Raw genomic sequence first — 18,248 nt, 5'->3', positions numbered from 1 at the left:
TAAGATGTCCGCTGAGTCAAGAAACGTTAGTTCGTTGGCGATATAATAGGGGGTTCCACTTGAATGACAGCAACGGGTATCTTCTGTTGATCGTACACGTACGACGTTATACCAACAGGCGCATTTCCAACATGAGTGGAGATCGAAAGATGTCGTGGCGTCCTAAGCTTAACGTTGATTCTTGGTTTCTACAGTAGACGGTCGGTTTATAGGACGTCTGACATGCCTGTCAGCAAAGTTTTCCTCGCCAAGAAGTGGCAATGTTCGAGCTCAATTGCCTCATGTAAAACCCTCTATCTTCTAGAATTGAATTGAGCTGCACTGATAGGGAGCTACATGTACAGTACGTGTATTTCACGAGGTTGAGCGAAGTTACATTCATGCCATTGCCAAAGCGTGAAGAGCTTGTGTTATCTTGCTACTCGATCATGTTGACACTGTTCTCACGTTTAACCACTCACTTTTAACTCGACCCTCTCCTTAAAAACCACCGACACCACAAGATGCAGGCACCTTTCACGTCTTCAAATGCGTGTTCCCGTTCTCATGCAATCGCTCAGCTGTTCAAGCATCGACTGGAGCATTCGTTGTCCATGGCGTTGATAAGTGCTTACGACTACATTTGCCATCTCCACAATATCCTCCGGTTTCTGTGGATCTAGCTCAGCTTCGACTGGCGTCAAGCGAACAACCACCCGCATCAACGTCCCATGAGTCCTTCCTCCCGTTGCCGGCATCGGAATGGACTCCAGGACGACCCACGTTTTCTCCAGTAGGCGAATAAACTTGTGGCTTTTATACTCGACGTAGCCCGACCAGGTCACCACAGTGCGTTCTGGCTGAGTGACACACAACTGAAGCACTCTCGACTTGACCTCCGCAGATTGGGCGTCTGGCAGCTGGACGCTGTCAGCAGTAACCGCGTGGAAGTAGCTATCGTACATGCGGATGTCTCGACAATGCTTGGTCGGCCCAACTCGCGCCCCAAAACTCAAGCTGTGGCGCAATGCGCGAGCGACATCCGACACGGCAAACGGGAGCAGGCGCACTTCATTGTGCTGGAACGACACTGTTTTCCCGCTTTGATGAAGCAGGAGCCTAGAGAATGAATGGTGATAAACTCGTGCCATCCCGCTTTGCTCCAACATTTCGTCAAGCACAGCGAACTGACGCTCTTTCTCTTCATCTAGCAAGGCGAAAATCACTTCATCTGCTGCTCCTTCACGGGTTGGCCACGATATCTTCCGTACGCCTAGTCGCATCTGCTCACTAATGGCGGACTGGAGAGATCGAGCCAAGTGAACTTTCCGGACGAGCATTGCTCGCAGGTACTGGTTCTGCTTCATCGCGTCTTTTAACTTGTCTACTTCACTTTCTCGGTAAAGTTTTTGGAGCATCTCAACTTGGTTGTCACTGGTCGTCTCTCCGTCGTTCAGAAGTCTCGGACGGGACGAGTCAGAGTGGCTGAGAGCTGCAAGTAGCTTCTCCAAGTCAACCACTTGCGCTTTCAAGTACTTGAGCTCGTCACTCGGCCGCTTGCGCCATCGCGTCTTCGATCGGGTGTAAGGAAATGGTCGCCCTTCTCGGTCGTATTGCTCGGCCATCTTCGTTTACTGAAATGAGGTTCGAGTGAGTTGTTGCGAACGGCGCGAGACGACACCCGACAAAGCCCAAGCTAAATGACACTGCTCTGTCCGTTACCTACTGTAGTGGTGCATAATAGTTGTCCGGGTCTTTAAGAAGTCATAAAATTGGAAATGGACTGAGTCAACAGGATAGTGAAGAGGTACGACTCGTACACAGTAAAGTGGAAATGATGCTGGAAGCTTTTCCACTTTAAATGAACATATCTAAGTTCAATAAGGAGTTGATTCCAACGATTATCGCATTGAGGCCCAAGTGACAAGCAATTACATTTGTTCTTGGAACACATACGACTTACTCCTGCTACTTCCTCCTGTATTTACCTGTAATACTCGCCACATCGTGCGCAACGATACACGTAAAGTGCTAAATGCGTGGCTGCCACTCTCTTGGTGCTTAGTTTTGTTCACGTTTCTCACCGATTTCGTTGGCAATCTTTCAAATACTCGAGCATCGCCTGGAGCATCCGTTGGCCATTGCGCTGGTACGTGCCCACAACGACGTTCGCCATCTCCTCGACATCCTTTGTCTTGTGCAGATCAAACTCAGTCTCTACCGGTGTCAACCGAACTACAACTCGCATCAACGTGCCGTGCATCCGTCCCCCCACCGGAAACATACCGAGTTTTCCCAACGAAATCGCTTCCAATACAATCCACGTCTTCTCCAGCAAACGAATGCACTTCGAACCTTTATACTCAACATAAGCCGACCACGTCACGACCGTCTTCTCAGGCTTAGCTACACATAACTGAACGACTCTGGAGCTGACGTCGGCAGGTTGAGTCTCTGGCAGTTCCACCTTGTCGGCCGTAACAGCATGAAAGTATTCGTCATACATCCGAATGTTGCGACAGTGTCTAGTCGGCCCGACTCTCGATCCGTAGCTCAAACAGTGTCGAAGCGAGCCAGCCACATCCGCCACATTGAACGGGAGCATTCGCACCTCGCTGTGCTGGAACGACACTCGATTTCCGCTAACTTGGAGCTGCAGTGAAGAGTACAGCGAGTGAAATACTCGCGCGATCCCACTCTCCTCCATTACCTTGTCGAGCACAGCGAACTGCTTGTCTTTCTCTTCGTCCAGCAAGGCAAAAATCAACTCGTCCGAAGTCGCAGTGCTTTTCGGCCATGAGATTTTCCCAGCTCTCAGCCGCAACTGCTCATCGATTGCACTTTGAAGCGAGCAAGCGAGTTGGAACCGACGCGCTACCATTGCTCGCAGTCTTCGGTTCTCTTTGAGCGCAGCTTGCAGCTGCTTCGCGTGACTCTCTTCGCTGACGTGGGGTTCATTGGCATTCCCACCATGTCGTCTCGGCTGGTAGCTCAGCGCCGTTTTCAGACCCTCTAGCTCGATGATTTGAGCTCGCAGATACTTTAGCTCGTCGTTTGGTCGCTTTCGCCAACGTGTCTTGGACCGAGTGTAAGGAAAAGGGCGATCTCCTCTGTCGGAAGCGGAGCTGGGTGAGTAGCTAAGCGCTGGTAGCTCGAACAGGGTTGAGAAGAGATCGCTGTCTGCCTCACTCGACCCACTTAGGCTTGCAGTCGATGTGAACGACGGCGTCGGAGAGGCGGGTAATTGCTCGTTCATAAGGCCGACAGATGTAGGAATCCGTGTCCTTCGGATCTGCTGAGCTGGCAATTTGCAACAGGGGCAGGGGCTAATGGTAACCAAATATCAAATGATATTTTTGGTAGTAATAGTACTATTTTCGATATTAAATATTAATAGTAACTCATTTTTATAAAAGTTAACATAATATTTTAATATTAACTCGGAGAACCGAAAAATATTAGATACTACATGATATTTTATGATATTTTCCCACTTAAGTACGCTTCTTGCCACCTAGCGGAGCCAAATAACTTTTTCGATCAGGTTCTAGAGAAGCAGTAAGGCGATCGAGATGAAAAACTGCAAACGCTTGCAGCTGTTTAACGTTGATAGAGCGAAATCAAGACATTTGCTCTTGTTCTCTACCGATCTCCTTGTCCACATCGTGCGTCTAATAAACCTGCTGCCTGTGGCGCTAGATTAATGCGCTCAGCAGTGCCAACACACGACGCCAACCTTGCCGTCACTGTCCCTCCCTCACGGTTGATTAGTAATACTTCAGCTAGTCGAGCGTTAGCTACATCGGATTGGTTAATTTAGCCCAATTACGCAATCTTTGAAAAATATAATATCGTATTAGCTAATATTAAGTTGATATTTAATAATATCATATTGTCTCAGAAGAAAATATTAGGTGATATTTTTTATATTAACTGGTCTACAGGTGATATTTTCACAATATTAACTTCACCGATTTTGAAGTTACCATTCCCCCCTGTTACAGGGGGGACGTTGATAGAAGGATGAGTCAACAAAGCCCCTGCACGAAGGCGAATCCTGCCATGTGTCGGAATCAAGTGGCCTCACCCAGACGTATCAAACGTATTAACATGTATCTGCATCGCGCCAGCCTATTTCGCTGATCGAATTGTATGCGTTCGAATGCTTCTACAGAGAAGAGCAAACAGTATCCGATACCTGGACCACCCTACCAGGCAACCTGGTAGGGTGCTATTCTGGGCTGTAATTGATTGTTGTACACTACTGCTGTACAGTGTACAGCTTAGCATTTTTGCTCTCGAAGCATGGCGTTTCTGCCACAAGTGACACATGCACGATTGTTCAGTAGCTTACTACTTCGTCTTAAAATGCACGTGTAATTTTTCTTTTATATTGTTGAATTTCTCGACGCGGCTAAGGCTGCCAATTGCTCTCTCACCGCCATGACGACCCTCACCGAGTCGCGCTTGTAGCCCGAGATGATGACATCCGCCATCTCTTCAATGTCTCTCAGACTGGTCTCAGGGTCCACAGGAGTGAACCGAACGATGGTTCGCAGAATACAACCATGTGTCGATGGACCGGCGTGTAAGGCGATCGGCTCGACAGAGAACCACAATCTCTTGAGAAGTCGAATGTGCTTGGCTCCGTCGTATTCGTTGAAGCTCGACCAATTGATGACCGTTCGTTCAGGCTTAACGACAGACCAAAGCAAATGCCGGCCCTTGATTACAGCTGGACGCGTGCCAAGGACTTCCACGTTGTCCACCGTTACCGCTTGAGAGAAGGCGTCCTGTATGAGAAATTTACGACAGTGTTGCGAGGGACCAACGTTTGATCCATGCCTCAAGCTGTGACGCAGCGCTCGAACAACGTCTGCCACAGCGAAGGGGAGTACACGAACGTCATTGTGCTGAAAATTCACTCCACTGCCCTCACGGTGGAGTTCGGGCTCGGAGAAATACGGATGGTAGATCCGAGCGATCCCACTCGCGTCCAGGACTTTGTCTGTCGCAGCGTACTGCAGCTCCTTTTCTTCGTCCAGCAAGGCGAACACCAGTTCATCCGAAGCGGCGGCGCTGCTAGGCCAGCAAATTTTACGCGCTCTCAGGCGCATGTTCTCGTCAAGAGCGGCTTGCAGCGCCTTAGCCACTTGAAAGTTACTTGCTACCATGGCCTTGAGCTTCCGGTTCTCGGTCAAAGCTGCCTCCATCTTCTTCTTGTGACTTTCTTCCGAGAGTTTCTGGAGCACTTGCACTTGCTTTTTATCTCCATTATCTTCACCATGGCGCAGTAACTTCGGGCGAGGGTCGGAATGGCTCAATGTTATGACCAAGCCTTCAAGCTCGGTGATCTGCGCTCGCAGGTACTTGAGCTCATCGTTCGGACGCTTACGCCATCGCGTCTTGGAGCGGGTGTAAGGAAATGGACGACCACCTCGGTCAGCGACATCGGAATCCTGTCCGGGATGACCGAAGAGACTCAGCAAGAGCTCGCTGTCACTCTCACTTGATCCATCGTATTCTACTGGAGACGTGTGCGTTGGAGAGCGAGTTGATACCGAGTCATCGCACGGTGGATCTGTTAAGGTCGACAGTGGGAAAAGGGTGGTCATCTCGACTCGAAGCAGCAGATTTTGGAGTGCCCAGCATTTCGTTAACGTAGGCCTTCTTCTGTGAGTCAGGGCGGGCAGAGGTACGGATGGTGAGGACGTTTGCAATGTGCAGGCACGTCTGCAGTGCCATACATAAGCGTGCAAATGTTTTCTTACCAGGTCGTCTTGACCCAAGTGACCTTATCCAATTTATTATAATAGCGGTTTGCAATCCTCAGGCACAAATAGTTTTCACAACTGCATGACTTCTATTTCAATGTAGGCGACGTCAACTGCGTAGGAATTCATAGAGCGTAGCATTTGGACGGCGAATACGCGCGTTTCTACAGTACCGAGAACTGAAGAACTGCCCTGGCTTTCGATTTGATGAACTCGACGCTGAACATCTGCGTACTTTCCTCGACAGAAGCCACATATTTATACGACGCCGATAGTTCTCGAACTGCAAGAAAACATATTGCGATTGCTCCACAAGTCTTAAGAATAAATTATATTCTTCTGAAGGCAGATCCAAGCGAGTGAATGCACACGAGTGTAGAGCCTAGAGCTAAAGAGAAGACAGAAAGAACAACGCGAGGTTTCCTCATCAATCCCAATTCTTCTCCGTGGGAAACGAGCATGTAGTTTTAATAACTGGTTGGTTGCCTAAAGATAACAGTGAGCCAGCGGAGCTCGACACGCTGACCTCACAAATTCTACCGGCACTTACATTGCGCTGAAGCGTTGCACTATGCGAACCTACCATGTACAGTGTAAATGGACGACAGTTTGATCCACACGACCTCTATTTGCTGTCTAATCAACCGGACTCGTTTCTGCGACACAGTAAGTAACCAGAATAGGCTCAAAATGGGCATGAAGCAGGGAGAAAAACAACTCGCTCTGCAATGGTGTACTATCTCGCAGCGATAAACTGGCTACTACACGTATGACAGTTTGTCTAGTATGTGGCAAAACGATCCAATTCTAGCTCGTCCGCTTCTCCGCCCGTCGAGTCACGGAAGAGAAGATTCTCAATGATCTGGTACATCAAGCCAAAGTTCCGATGGTACGAGCCCACTACAAGATCCGACACTTCTCCAACGTGGTCTTTAGCTTCTTCTTCCGAGTCGAACTCATCCATCTCGGGCTTCATGCGAAGTACACAGCCAGGGATACTACTCGACCTACTGGAACTCACCTCGGCGTTTGTGCTGAAGTCGAAGGCTGAGGCTGAAGTGTAGCCTCTTTTGTGAGATGCTATTTGCTACGGTCTGCCAGTGTCCAGTGCCAGACGTCATTGCCACAGCCCAAGACACTGGCAATACCAGTACTACTGATCCAACCTACAATCCTACGCGTGTCTATGCATGTACTGCATCCCGGCGTACCGGTCTGCAACGCGCTCACGTGCGAGCGGCGTGCGGAAGATACCAAGGACTGTATGAAGGAAGACATGGGTGGCGGTGAGCAACTGCAACTGCGTTGCGGTGATGGTGAACTACTTAGCTTTCTATAGACTATCTTAGACTGAGTATGTGCTAATCTAACTTTGCGGAACATGGAGGTTCAGGTGCTGGCAGCTCTCACTCTCACAACTGCTTTTGCTGTGCTGCGTGTACAACGAGTGAGAGGCAGCAAGCACCAGAACTCCGGGGTCCTGTCGTGGTACTTTGCCCGGCACTCACGTGTCTTACATTCTATTCCTACTTGCTCTACGCCTACTGCCCTACAAGTCTGTGCTTATGGCACCTACTTTACGTAGTGATAGAAGGTCGGAGAGCCCGGTGACGCGCCATGCGTCATCTCAGGTTATGAGCCCAATCAGGGCGCAGCGATCGACTGACGTAGACTCTGGTGTTGAAAACACACAAAAAGAAGTTTTGACGAATCAAGGAGAAGATTCCCCGGGATTGGTCGAAAGGCTGAATGGCCCGGATGATGCGACATTATCGCAATCTGATGCTGAGCGACTAATTCGCTCATTGATCGGAATTACTGGTGGGCGACCGTTACTTCGAGTGTTACTCGAAGGTATGCAGAATTCGAACACAATCGAAGAAACGGGGCCAGTTGAAAATCCGCCCCCTCCGCCTCCACCACCGTCGAGCCAAGGATCGGTTGGCAGTGGACGAAGCTACACGAGCCGAGGAGAGAGCAGCCTGGACAACATGAACCCCGGTGGTCGGTACGACGACAAGGAGCTGTCCGACCACACCAAGGCGTTGCGCAACTCCGCAAGCATTGTGTTGCCTAAGCTTCACAAGAAAGAAGACTACAAAGCGTGGCGAAGCGAGGTGCCGTTGCACTTCGAGACGCGCTCGCTAGGCGACATTACGTATGGAGGAGAGCGATATGACGAAGAGGAAGGTATACGTCGCCCTAAGTATCATGAGTGGTATGCGACGCGAAAGAACAAGGCGTTCTCCGCGTTGGCCCTATCTCTATCTGTGGACTTACGCATTACGTTCAAGATCGATGAGATAAGAGACAACATGGATGCGGCAGCAATGCTGTATTCAGCGATTACCAAACACTTTGAGGCTGGAGACGGCATCAATTCTGACTACTTGCTACAGGACTTGGTGACTCGCCGATTACAACCGAACGAGTCCGTTACTGCGTACGTGGAGGACATCGGACGAAAGGTGACACTCCTGCGTCAAGGAAATGGTGAATTTGAAGAATGACAACATGCAAGCCTACTTCTATCAAACTGCGTGTTGGTATTTCGAGATCTCGCGCGTGAACACGCAGACTGGATCAACCAACACGACCGACGTGGCCTAAAGCTGTCCGAGGCGTTGCAGCGCCTGCGCTCCGCTGAACATCAGCGTGATCAGCTGCAACAGCAGACGAACCGGCCTACAACGCGGACGATGCAAGTCGCGCAGGTTAGTACTGGCCAAGGACAAGGACGAGGACAAGGTCAAGGCTACGGACATGGACACAACAGTGGAAGTGGACGTGAGTCTGGAAAGAAACGTGGGAAGAACCAGCGCAAGAAGGCAAAGGCTGCAGCTGAGAAGAAGAAGCACACAGCCTGCGCTAACTGCAATGGAGATGGTCACTGGTATGCAGAATGCACTGCGCAGACTGGCATGCAACTGAGACCAGACCTGGCCAAGAGACTTAAGAACAAGTTGAAGTACAAGAAGTCGCCAGCTTCCCTCATCAGCTCGGTGAGACGAGTTGAAGTTTCCCAGTCTGACAGTGAGCAACGAGCCCTATTCTCGGGTCTCTCGTTGTGTGCGACGACACGACTGGCGAATAACGATGGGAACAACGATGGTGTGGCGACGGCTGCACACATGTCTCCCGTGTATTCGGTGATAACACCTGCGAGCAGTGAGGCTGAAGATATGAATCTGGCTGAAGAGGTGAAGACATCGGCAGTCGGACTCGAGTCCAAGTGTACACCTGCAGTACACCCGAACGTGCCAACGACACCGCAGCAACTGCAACTGAGAGTTCCTGTTAATCATATGCAAGGTGGAGAACAAGAACAAAAGGATGGACAAGTGCATACAGGACACCAAGAGGTGCAATTTGCTGTACCAGCGGCGATGAAAAGCCAGTGGGAGAGTGGCCAATCGCTTGGTCCACCTCCTGCTTTGTAAACTGCATTATACTATCTGGGTCAAGGACTGATGCAGAGCTCGCAAGGACCTGGATCTGAGCTATGGTACACCAAAGGTGGACCACAAGTGGGTCCACCTGTGCCGGGGGATGATCATTGTGGACCTAATGTTGAGCGACGCGGACGCCAAGGACCTGAGCAAGATTACGGGCGAGGATATCAGTCCAACATGAGTCCTTATGAGCTAGGACGCAGTGGATTTATACCAGGACGAGCTGACTCACTACAACTACAAGGATGGAACTACTCACCTCCGCGGAATCCAAAGAGGAAGATCGCCGCAACGTGGAAGGAGCCGCTCACCTCCGCGGAACTTCCAAAGAGGAAGATCACCGCAACGTGGAAGGAGCCGCTCACCTCCTCGGGACTTCCAACAAGGAAGGTCGCCGCAACGTAGATGGAGTCGCTCACCGCCCCGAAACCTGCAACAAGTTAGACCACCGCAGTCTGGAAGAAGTCGCTCACCGAGAGGAAGATCACTGCAGCGTGGGCGTTCGCCATTGCGTTGGCGTTCGCCACCTCGTGGTCGTAATTGGTCTGCTCGTCGTGAGCCACGAGCGAACAACCAGCCGCCAAGTCATTATGGACCCCAGCCGCAAGAGCCGTGGCGTAGTGGACCATCACCCGCGCGTGGACCACTACTGAATGATTGCATTCGTCGAAATGATCTTCAACGTCGGAACTTGTCGCCAAGTCGTCGTGGAAACTCGCCTAGACACTGCGAAAATCGTGGGAATGTTGGTATTGGTGGAATTCGACAGGTGAATGCGATTGGTCGAAACCAAGGAAAGCAGTCTGATGACTCAGATTGGGTGGAGTTGGATTTTGGACTCTGGCTCTCAGGCGAATGTCTGTGAAGACTTGTCTCTATTTACTATCATTCGAGAAGATCGCACCAGTCGGCTTGACTTTGCCAACGGAACATCGGAACATGCAACTATGTGTGGTTCTGTCTTGCTAAGCATTGTAAGCCAAACAACTGGTGAACAAGAAGAACGCCTCCTTGAGGACGTGGTCTACACTCCTAATGCAAAGGTGAACATTATCAGCCTCGGTCACTTGCAGACGGCTGGGAAGTACAAGCTGCTGGGCTCAGATGATCAGCAGTCGGCTTGGCTCTCAAAGCCAGGTACTTCGTTGAAGTTTATCATGCGAGACAATATCTACCGATTGAAGGGAGAGCGAGTGTCAGGAGTGATGGTGATGGCAGCACGCAAACAAGACATGGACAGCAGAAAGACGATGGAGTTACTGCACCAACGGTTCGCTCACATGAGTATGGACACTGTGAGAGAGCTGTCGAGTAAGCTCGATGTCGGAGTAAAGATTAATGCACAAGGTCTGAGCTCCTACGAGTGTGTTGCGTGTGCTGCTAGCAAGACGGTTCAGACTTCCTGAACGGAAGTCTGAACCGCTCGAGATGTTGATGATGGACATATGCACGATGAATGAACCGACGGAAGGTGGTGCAACTATGTTCCTGCTAATCATTGATGAAGCTACTCGCTTCAAGTGGGCGTTTCTTCTCGAACGAAAGAGTGCGGCTACACTGTACGTCAAGATTTTGCTACATCAACTTCGGACTCAGTTTCCCAAGCTCACTGTTCGGAGGCTGCACTCTGATCAGGGTGGTGAATTCACCAGTAATGCGCTGAGTGATTACTGCAATGAGCATGGGATTGTGCAGCAGTTCACGAATGCTTACTCTCCTCAGGAGAATGGTGTGGTGGAGCGAGCGAATGGCACTGTACTGCCTCGCATCCGTGCTATGCTGACCGCTACACATCTTCCTAACATGCTATGGGGAGAAGCACTTCTACACATTGTTACGACACTGAATTGGCTACCAACTAAACCGCTAGGACTGGTCTCGCCATACAAGAAGCTGTACAGTGTGACACCCGATGTGGATGAGCTTCGGACTTGGGGATGTGTGGCACACGTGCGTGTCCCTCCTGAGTCCAGACAAAAGAAAGAAAAATTGGAGCCGAGAGCACGACTATCTCTATTACTTGGTTATAGTCATGATACCAAGGGCTACAAATTTCTGGATTTGAAGACGGCTCAAGTCGTGACTGCACGTGGACGAAACACGCGATTTCACGAGGAGTTTACAAGTAACGGCACTTACGTAAAGCAACTCCTAGAGAACGCATATCACGATGGTTATCATCAGCTGCCCGATAGTGTTCCGGTGGCACGCATCAAGACTAGTATGGAGACGTACCTACCTGGTTGGAGCTCTAAGTCTTCGAATGTGACGAAGCAGCTCGAGATGGTGCCGATAGCTGATGACCTGCAGGACAGAGAACATGAGTCCAGTGGGAGTGCGAAAGACGACTTACCTGAGGAACAGAGAGTAGAGTCGCCAGCCGGTGTAGATGCACCAGTTGAAGTTGCTGCGAGCGATGAGACGAAAGAGCCACCTGCGGCACCCAAGTCTGGCAAGCGACGAAAACGAAAGACGCGAAAGAAACTTGAAACAGAAGAGAAGGAGACGAAAACTTCTGAGATTCGCGATCCAGCTGTTCAACCCTGTCTCAAGCGACCTCGTAGGACGCAGAAGCCAAGCGTGCGGCTTCTTGACTATGTGGTGGGCAACGTGATGTCTATCCATGTGGACATTGAGATACCGACGACCTACAAGCAGGCACGTCGGAGCAAGCATTGGCTTCAGTGGAAGGCTGCTATGCTTGCTGAGCTACAGTCACTGAAACGACACAAAACATGGAAATTGGTGCCACGCGCGGCAGCCAAAGGCGTCAAGGTTATTACGTGCAGACGGGTATTCGCTGTTAAGCGTGACGAACGAGGGCGTGTGAAAAGATTTAAAGCTCGTCTCGTGATTCTGAGCTTCAAACAACAACTGGGCGTGAACTACAGTGAGACCTACGCACCGGTAATCCGGTTTGAGACGATCCGTGTTGCCATCTACTTCGCCGTTCAACGAGGATGGGAAGTTCTTCAGTACGATGTAAAGACCGCGTTTCTTTACGGGGACCTCGATGAGTTAATCTTCATGGAGCAACCACCAGGCTTTCAAACAGATGGGCCAGCGTTTGTCTGTAAGCTCTTGAAGAGCCTCTATGGACTTAAACAAGCACCAAACGTATGGAACCGAACTCTACATGCCAAGTTGCTGACACTTGGGCTTGAAAGACTGGAGTCGGACTACGGCTTGTACGCGCTGAAGAAGGATGGAGAAGTGACTATGCTCCTAAGTGTACGTGGACGACCTATTGATAATGGGTCCACGTGAGCTGTGTGCTCGAATTGCAGCCGCGCTGCAAGAAACGTTTGAGCTCACAACCATGGGAACCGTGAAGCACTTACTAGGTGTGGAGATCTTGATCAACCGACCCAGTCGACAGATTATCTACTGCCAGAAACAGTATGTACTCGAAGTACTCAAACGATTTCACATGGAGACGTGCAATGGGTGTACTACGCCTGAGGCTTTGACACCCTCAAAGGCGGTTGTTCCTGCTACGACCGAGTACCTGCCCTATCGAGAGCTGGTTGGTGCGCTTCAGTATCTTGTAAGTGCCTCAACACCTGACATCGCACACGCAACCAGACATCTCGGGAAATACCTAGCCAGCTACGACCATACTCACTATGCGCAAGCCAAGCGGGTATTGCGCTACCTGCAGGCTACACGTGACTTTGGTCTGGTGATGGATGTTGCGTCAGCGAGTGACCTATGTGTGGGTTGCTATTCGGATGCTGACTATGCTAATGATCCAGTTGACCGCCGCAGCATCAGTGGATACGTGACGACGATGGACAGCAATGTTGTCTCCTATTCATCGAGGAAACAAGAAATCAATGCTCAGAGCATATGTGAAGCTGAGTACGTTGCAATGGCTGAAGCTACAAAAGACTTGCTGTGGCTTGCAGGGCTCTGCCGAGAACTAGTGTGGAAACATGCACTACCTGTACTACTCGGAGATAATCAGGGAGCCATCTCTCTAACGACTAAACCCGGCAAGCACAGCAAGCAAAAACACATTGACAACAAATACCACATGGTGCGGCGGAATGTGGAACTAAAACGGATCATTACGCAACACATCGGGACGGAGGACATGGTGGCTGACATCATGACCAAACCACTTGCGGTGGTCAAGTTCTCCCGATTCCGAAAGATGCTGAAGGTACTGCCTATCGTGGCAGACAGTGACATGGCCGCCACTGTAAATGAAAAGGCTACATCTGCGTCAACTGCGATGCATGATACCTTGACTGCGTCACCTGCGATGCGGTCAAGAACGACGGATTAGACATTACTGACGACGATGACATGTAGTGTGCCTGTGTGCCGACTGGAAGAACCAGTTTCGTGTGGCTGTACCACAACACTAGCATGCAATCAACTGCGCTGGACTACGGACATGTGCGATTCGAGTGGGAGACTATGCAGCTAGCAAATTACGGTGATGGTGGCTATCGTACGACTATTATCAGTGGTGTGTGTACGGATGAAGCGATGTGATCGCGTCGATTTGGCACTGCATCGCCGAGATCAAGTGGGAGTGTGAGATGCTATCCTGCTACTGTGAGATGCTATTTGCTACGGTCTGCCAGTGTCCAGTGCCAGACGTCATTGCCACAGCCCAAGACACTGGCAATACCAGTACTACTGATCCAACCTACAATCCTACGCGTGTCTATGCATGTACTGCATCCCGGCGTACCGGTCTGCAATGCGCTCACGTGCGAGCGGCGTGCGGAAGATACCAAGGACTGTATGAAGGACGACATGGGTGGCGGTGAGCAACTGCAACTGCGTTGCAGGTGATGGTGAACTACTTAGCTTTCTATAGACTGAGTATGTGCTAATCTAACTTTGCGGAACATGGAGGTTCAGGTGCTGGCAGCTCTCACTCTCACAACTGCTTTTGCTGCGCTGCGTGCACAACGAGTGAGAGGCAGCAAGCACCAGAACTCCGTGGTCCTGTCGTGGTACTTTGCCCGGCACTCACGTGTCTTACATTCTATTCCTACTTGCTCTACGCCTACTGCCCTACAAGTCTGTGCTTATGGCACCTACTTTACGTAGTGATAGAAGGTCAGAGAGCCCGGTGACGCGCCAAGCGTCATCTCATCTTTCACGAAGACGCACGAAGAAGGAGCCCGTGATTTCCACGTATCCGCTCCACACGACGATGATTCGATTCTGCTCGAAGTAGCGGCGCATCGCCAGTCTAGCACACGTGTCGATGCTGTGAGACTTTGCCAGCTGCACCTTATCGACGATCGTGACATTCAGGTGGTCATTATTAACAACTCGAGTGTGGATATGACCCGTCAGCTCCTCCGCCTTGCCGTAGCGTACACAACTCCACATCGCGCGAGGAACTGCGGGCATAGTGAAGGGAAGTAGTCGGGCTTCTCCTTGGCGGAAAGCGATACCTTGCGGAGTGTGGAGCGTCTGGATTTGATTTGAGCTCTGCAACAGCTTTGCAAGTCCCGTCTTGTCGATAACCGAGTCAAACTCTGCGTATTGCGCTTCCAGTCCGATGTTAAGTTGAGCAAAGATGAGATCATCCGATAAGCTAATGGCGCGTGGCCTTCTGCCTCTGTCAATGGCGTTTAGCTCGGCCTTGACACGATGCAGAGACAACAGCTGAGCAGCTTCCTCATGTTGGTGCTGGATAGCCGCCTCTAGACTCCTGGCCATCTTTAACTGCCCGTCTAGCATGGACCTCAGCTTAAGATTCTCTACCACGGAGCGATCCGCTTCGACTTTTTGTCGGTCGGCTATTTTCTTCCACTGGACAAACAGCTCGTCGTCGTGGCTTCCTTCACTATCACTAGTCGATGATAGCTTGGAAAGTTCGTCCTGTAAATCCTTCACCTGAGTTCGTAAATAATCTAGTTCGTCTTTCGGTCGCTTCCGACGTCGCGGCTTTGGCTTCACGTACGGAGCTGTTCGAACGTCTTTGCCCTTACGCTGAGGTTTCTGAGAAGGTGACAGCGTTGACGCTTCATTGTTTATTGCCGCATTTTTTTGCTGTGTCGAGGCGCCTTGCTGCTCTTCGATTGGCAAAAGAGGTGGGATATCTCCCAGTTCGAGCGTCATGTGCATCGGATGATCCAAACGCGTCGGCTAAGTGATACCCCGTCTCGATGGGTTCGTCCGTGCAGGCCAGCATCTCGTCCAGAGCGTCCAGCAAGTCCATGTCCATCTCGCCTTCGTTGAGACTGGAAGCAGAGGGGCGGTCCTGCTTGTGTGGATGCTGGAAGTTGGAATAAAACGAGGAAACATTGATACATGATTGGTTGCTAAAATATTAAACGCAGATCGATGATGATTGATATGCTCTAAAAGAGAGGAATTACCACAATCCAGTAGAAAAGTGGTCTGCTACATAAGCATTTTCTTTAGTGCAGTAGAAATCTGCTAGGTACGCAGTTGGCCCAAACGAACTTATCTTATTTTTAAGGAATGCAAATTTTCCAGACGTCGTTCTGTTTATTAGCTGAGAATCACCCCGGCAAATGAAACCTCATACTGTATAATAGAAGGTCGCAATCAGCATGAACGAGGAAGTAATGCCAAGTACAGTATAGTGCTTGCAACAAATTCTTCGCCAGCCATACACATTAAGTATCGCTACGATTTCGCTGAAAACTATCTCGCACCAGCTTCAAACAATTCCTAAAATGAGTTACTTCAAAAGTCTTCCATATGCCTCTCCGCATGTTGCTGAGCGCTAAAATGGTTTTTAGTCGAGCATTTTATTAAGAAATGCTCTACAATGTATTTCTTGCTAGTAATTGTTATCGATCGGATAACAATAGCCTCGCTGAGCATAGGTCCAATCGTTTCGCGAGCACTAAATAGAACATTCTAATCGTTTTTTAAATGCATTTAATTTATTCATTCATGGACAGATGGCGCCCAGAAGGCGGCTAGTTGTTCTACATAACCTTGCTGCTTCAGGTTTATTTTCTACTGCTTAGCCGTAGAAAAACTGAAAGTGTCAAGTGATAAGTGGCACCTGTTTCCCCGTTTGAGTGACATTGGTCGGTCTTGGTGCGTTTACTTAAATTTTATGCGAAACTTACTAATTCGGTGACAGTGAACGATCCACTTCTTTTCTAATACTTCATGTACTAAAATATGGTAATTCATCTTTTAAGCAGTTCATGTATGGGGGAAAGCGGTTGGTTTTAGTGTGTTTACTCAAGTAATACTCTGTAGTAAGTGATTAGTGGCGTAGTGGAAACGGCACTAATCAACTGTCTATGCGACGACGTCTTCCTGTCTAGATGAAGCTGAGGTTCCCATGAGGTCGTTAAGCAGAAGGTTCTCCATCACTTGAGTGATCAATCCAAAGTTGCGGTGGTAGGTGCCGAGCACGAGGTCGGTCATTTCTCCTATATGACCTTGGGTATCGACTCCCGTGCTAAATTCCACAGTCTCCGGCTTGACGTCGACCACGGCGCGAATGATGCAGCCATGAGGGGAGATGCCACTGCCACCGCTGAGAAAATCAAAGTTCGACACAGTATTGACTCCTTTTTCACGAAGACGCACAAATACAGAGCCTGCAATCTCCACGCACCCACTCCACACAACCACAATGCGCTTCCTTTCGAAATACCGACGCACTGCAATTCGCGTTCGGACTTCAGTGTGGCGCGACTTTGGGAGTTGTAGAGTATCGACGATCGTGGCGTTCAGGTGGTCATTGTTCAGCACGCGAGTCTGGATAGTCCCTGGCAACTTTTTACTCTCGTACAAGAGGAACGACCACATAACGCGAGCCACAGCGTGCATTGAGAAGGGCAGCACACGGACATCCTTGTGTGCGAAAGAGATGCCATTCGAGTCCTGTCTAAGCTGAATGTTGCCCAGCATTTCGCGGTTAGCATCGGCAATTCCACTCGCTTCCAGTAGTGCGTCAACCTGTGCGTACTGTGCCTCGAGAGTTCCATTCAACTCGGCGAAGAGCAGTTCGTCCGAGACGCTTGGCGCGCGTGGGCGTCTACAGTCACTTTCAGCCTCTGCGTCTGCGGTAAACTCCGTCTTGATAGGGTTCCACGGGAAAGCCTGCTCTGTGGCTGTCTGCTGATGCTGAGCGATAGCCACTTCGAGACGACGTGCGACCTCTAATTGACCCTTCAGCATAGCGCGTAGCTTGAGGTTCTCGACCACAGTCTTGTTGGCCTCCTCTTTCTGTCGCTCTGCAACCTGTTTCCAACAAGCGAACGTTTCCTCGTCGTCATCACTGACAGGAGACATTCTACCTGCCGATTGGTTCAGATTCGTCAGCTCATCCTCCAGATCCGCCACTTTTGCTCGGAGATAATCGAGTTCATCTTTCGGGCGTTTGCGGCGACGAGGTTTCGCCTTCGGGTACGGCGTCGCACGCGCGTCTTTTCCTCTGGGTCCATTCAGCTCTTCGTGTGGTTGAGTTGGTACTACAGGAACTGCAGTCGTCTCTGTCTTTATCTTTACCTCCTCCTCCACTGGCTGCTCGTAAGGACTCGGCACTTCCGGCAGCTCGAATGCGTCTGCCACGAAGTTTGCATCCAACGGTAGTTGAGCTAGAGATGAAGTCGTCTCTGGTGTGAAGGCCAGCATTTCGTCTAGAGCTGCGAGAAGATCGTCATTGGAGCTGCCACCGAGGGGAGACATTGGGGTGTCTGCCATTGCATTCGTCAAGGAGATGCGGTGTTCCGCTAGCTGCGAAGTGAGCTGCTCGTGCTCGCGGGTCGCAGCCCCACGCTCAGATTACTCTTCCAATCGAGTAAAGAAAGCCGAAATGTGTGACGATGGAGCAATCGAGAGCGCAAACGACGATCTGCCGCTACAGTACACTTTCGTAGTGATACCTACTTTTTATCACTATCTGGAAGAATCACTGTAGATTTAAAAAATAGATAAATTATCATCTATTATAATATCTATTTTTTTACATAAAATATCATCTATTATAATATGTTCTCCAGCTTAAGTACGCTTCTTGACACTTTAGCAAAGTGCACCACTGCATCAATCTGTCGACCGAGGGCTGACGATA

General features: G+C 50.1%; 4 protein-coding genes across 4 annotated transcripts; all 4 read right to left on the bottom strand.

Annotated features, from left to right (window-relative positions):
• Positions 1 to 524: 524 nt before the first annotated feature.
• Positions 525 to 1,604, bottom strand: PITG_20538 (uncharacterized protein; the record flags this gene model as incomplete). The annotated part of the gene is made up of 1 exon (XM_002895557.1): positions 525 to 1,604. One exon carries the CDS (start codon positions 1,602 to 1,604, stop codon positions 525 to 527), a length of 1,080 nt encoding a protein of 359 aa, XP_002895603.1.
• Positions 1,605 to 4,367: 2,763 nt separating this feature from the next.
• PITG_20537 (uncharacterized protein) lies at positions 4,368 to 5,610 on the bottom strand (the record flags this gene model as incomplete). The annotated part of the gene is made up of 1 exon (XM_002895556.1): positions 4,368 to 5,610. The coding sequence occupies one exon, from the start codon at positions 5,592 to 5,594 to the stop codon at positions 4,368 to 4,370; it is 1,227 nt and encodes a 408-aa protein (XP_002895602.1).
• An 8,707-nt stretch (positions 5,611 to 14,317) lies between these two features.
• Positions 14,318 to 15,404, bottom strand: PITG_20536 (uncharacterized protein; the record flags this gene model as incomplete). Its single annotated transcript, XM_002895555.1, has 2 exons — positions 14,318 to 15,029; positions 15,337 to 15,404. 2 exons carry the CDS (start codon positions 15,402 to 15,404, stop codon positions 14,318 to 14,320), a joined length of 780 nt encoding a protein of 259 aa, XP_002895601.1.
• A 1,061-nt stretch (positions 15,405 to 16,465) lies between these two features.
• PITG_20535 (uncharacterized protein) lies at positions 16,466 to 18,017 on the bottom strand (the record flags this gene model as incomplete). The annotated part of the gene is made up of 1 exon (XM_002895554.1): positions 16,466 to 18,017. The coding sequence occupies one exon, from the start codon at positions 17,861 to 17,863 to the stop codon at positions 16,466 to 16,468; it is 1,398 nt and encodes a 465-aa protein (XP_002895600.1).
• Positions 18,018 to 18,248: the final 231 nt, after the last annotated feature.

The sequence above is a fragment of the Phytophthora infestans genome, genomic scaffold (assembly GCF_000142945.1).
Source record: "Phytophthora infestans T30-4 supercont1.160 genomic scaffold, whole genome shotgun sequence".
Lineage (NCBI taxonomy): Eukaryota > Oomycota > Peronosporomycetes > Peronosporales > Peronosporaceae > Phytophthora > Phytophthora infestans.
Note: the sequence above shows the minus strand (reverse complement) of the source record. Positions and strands in the feature narration are given on the sequence as shown.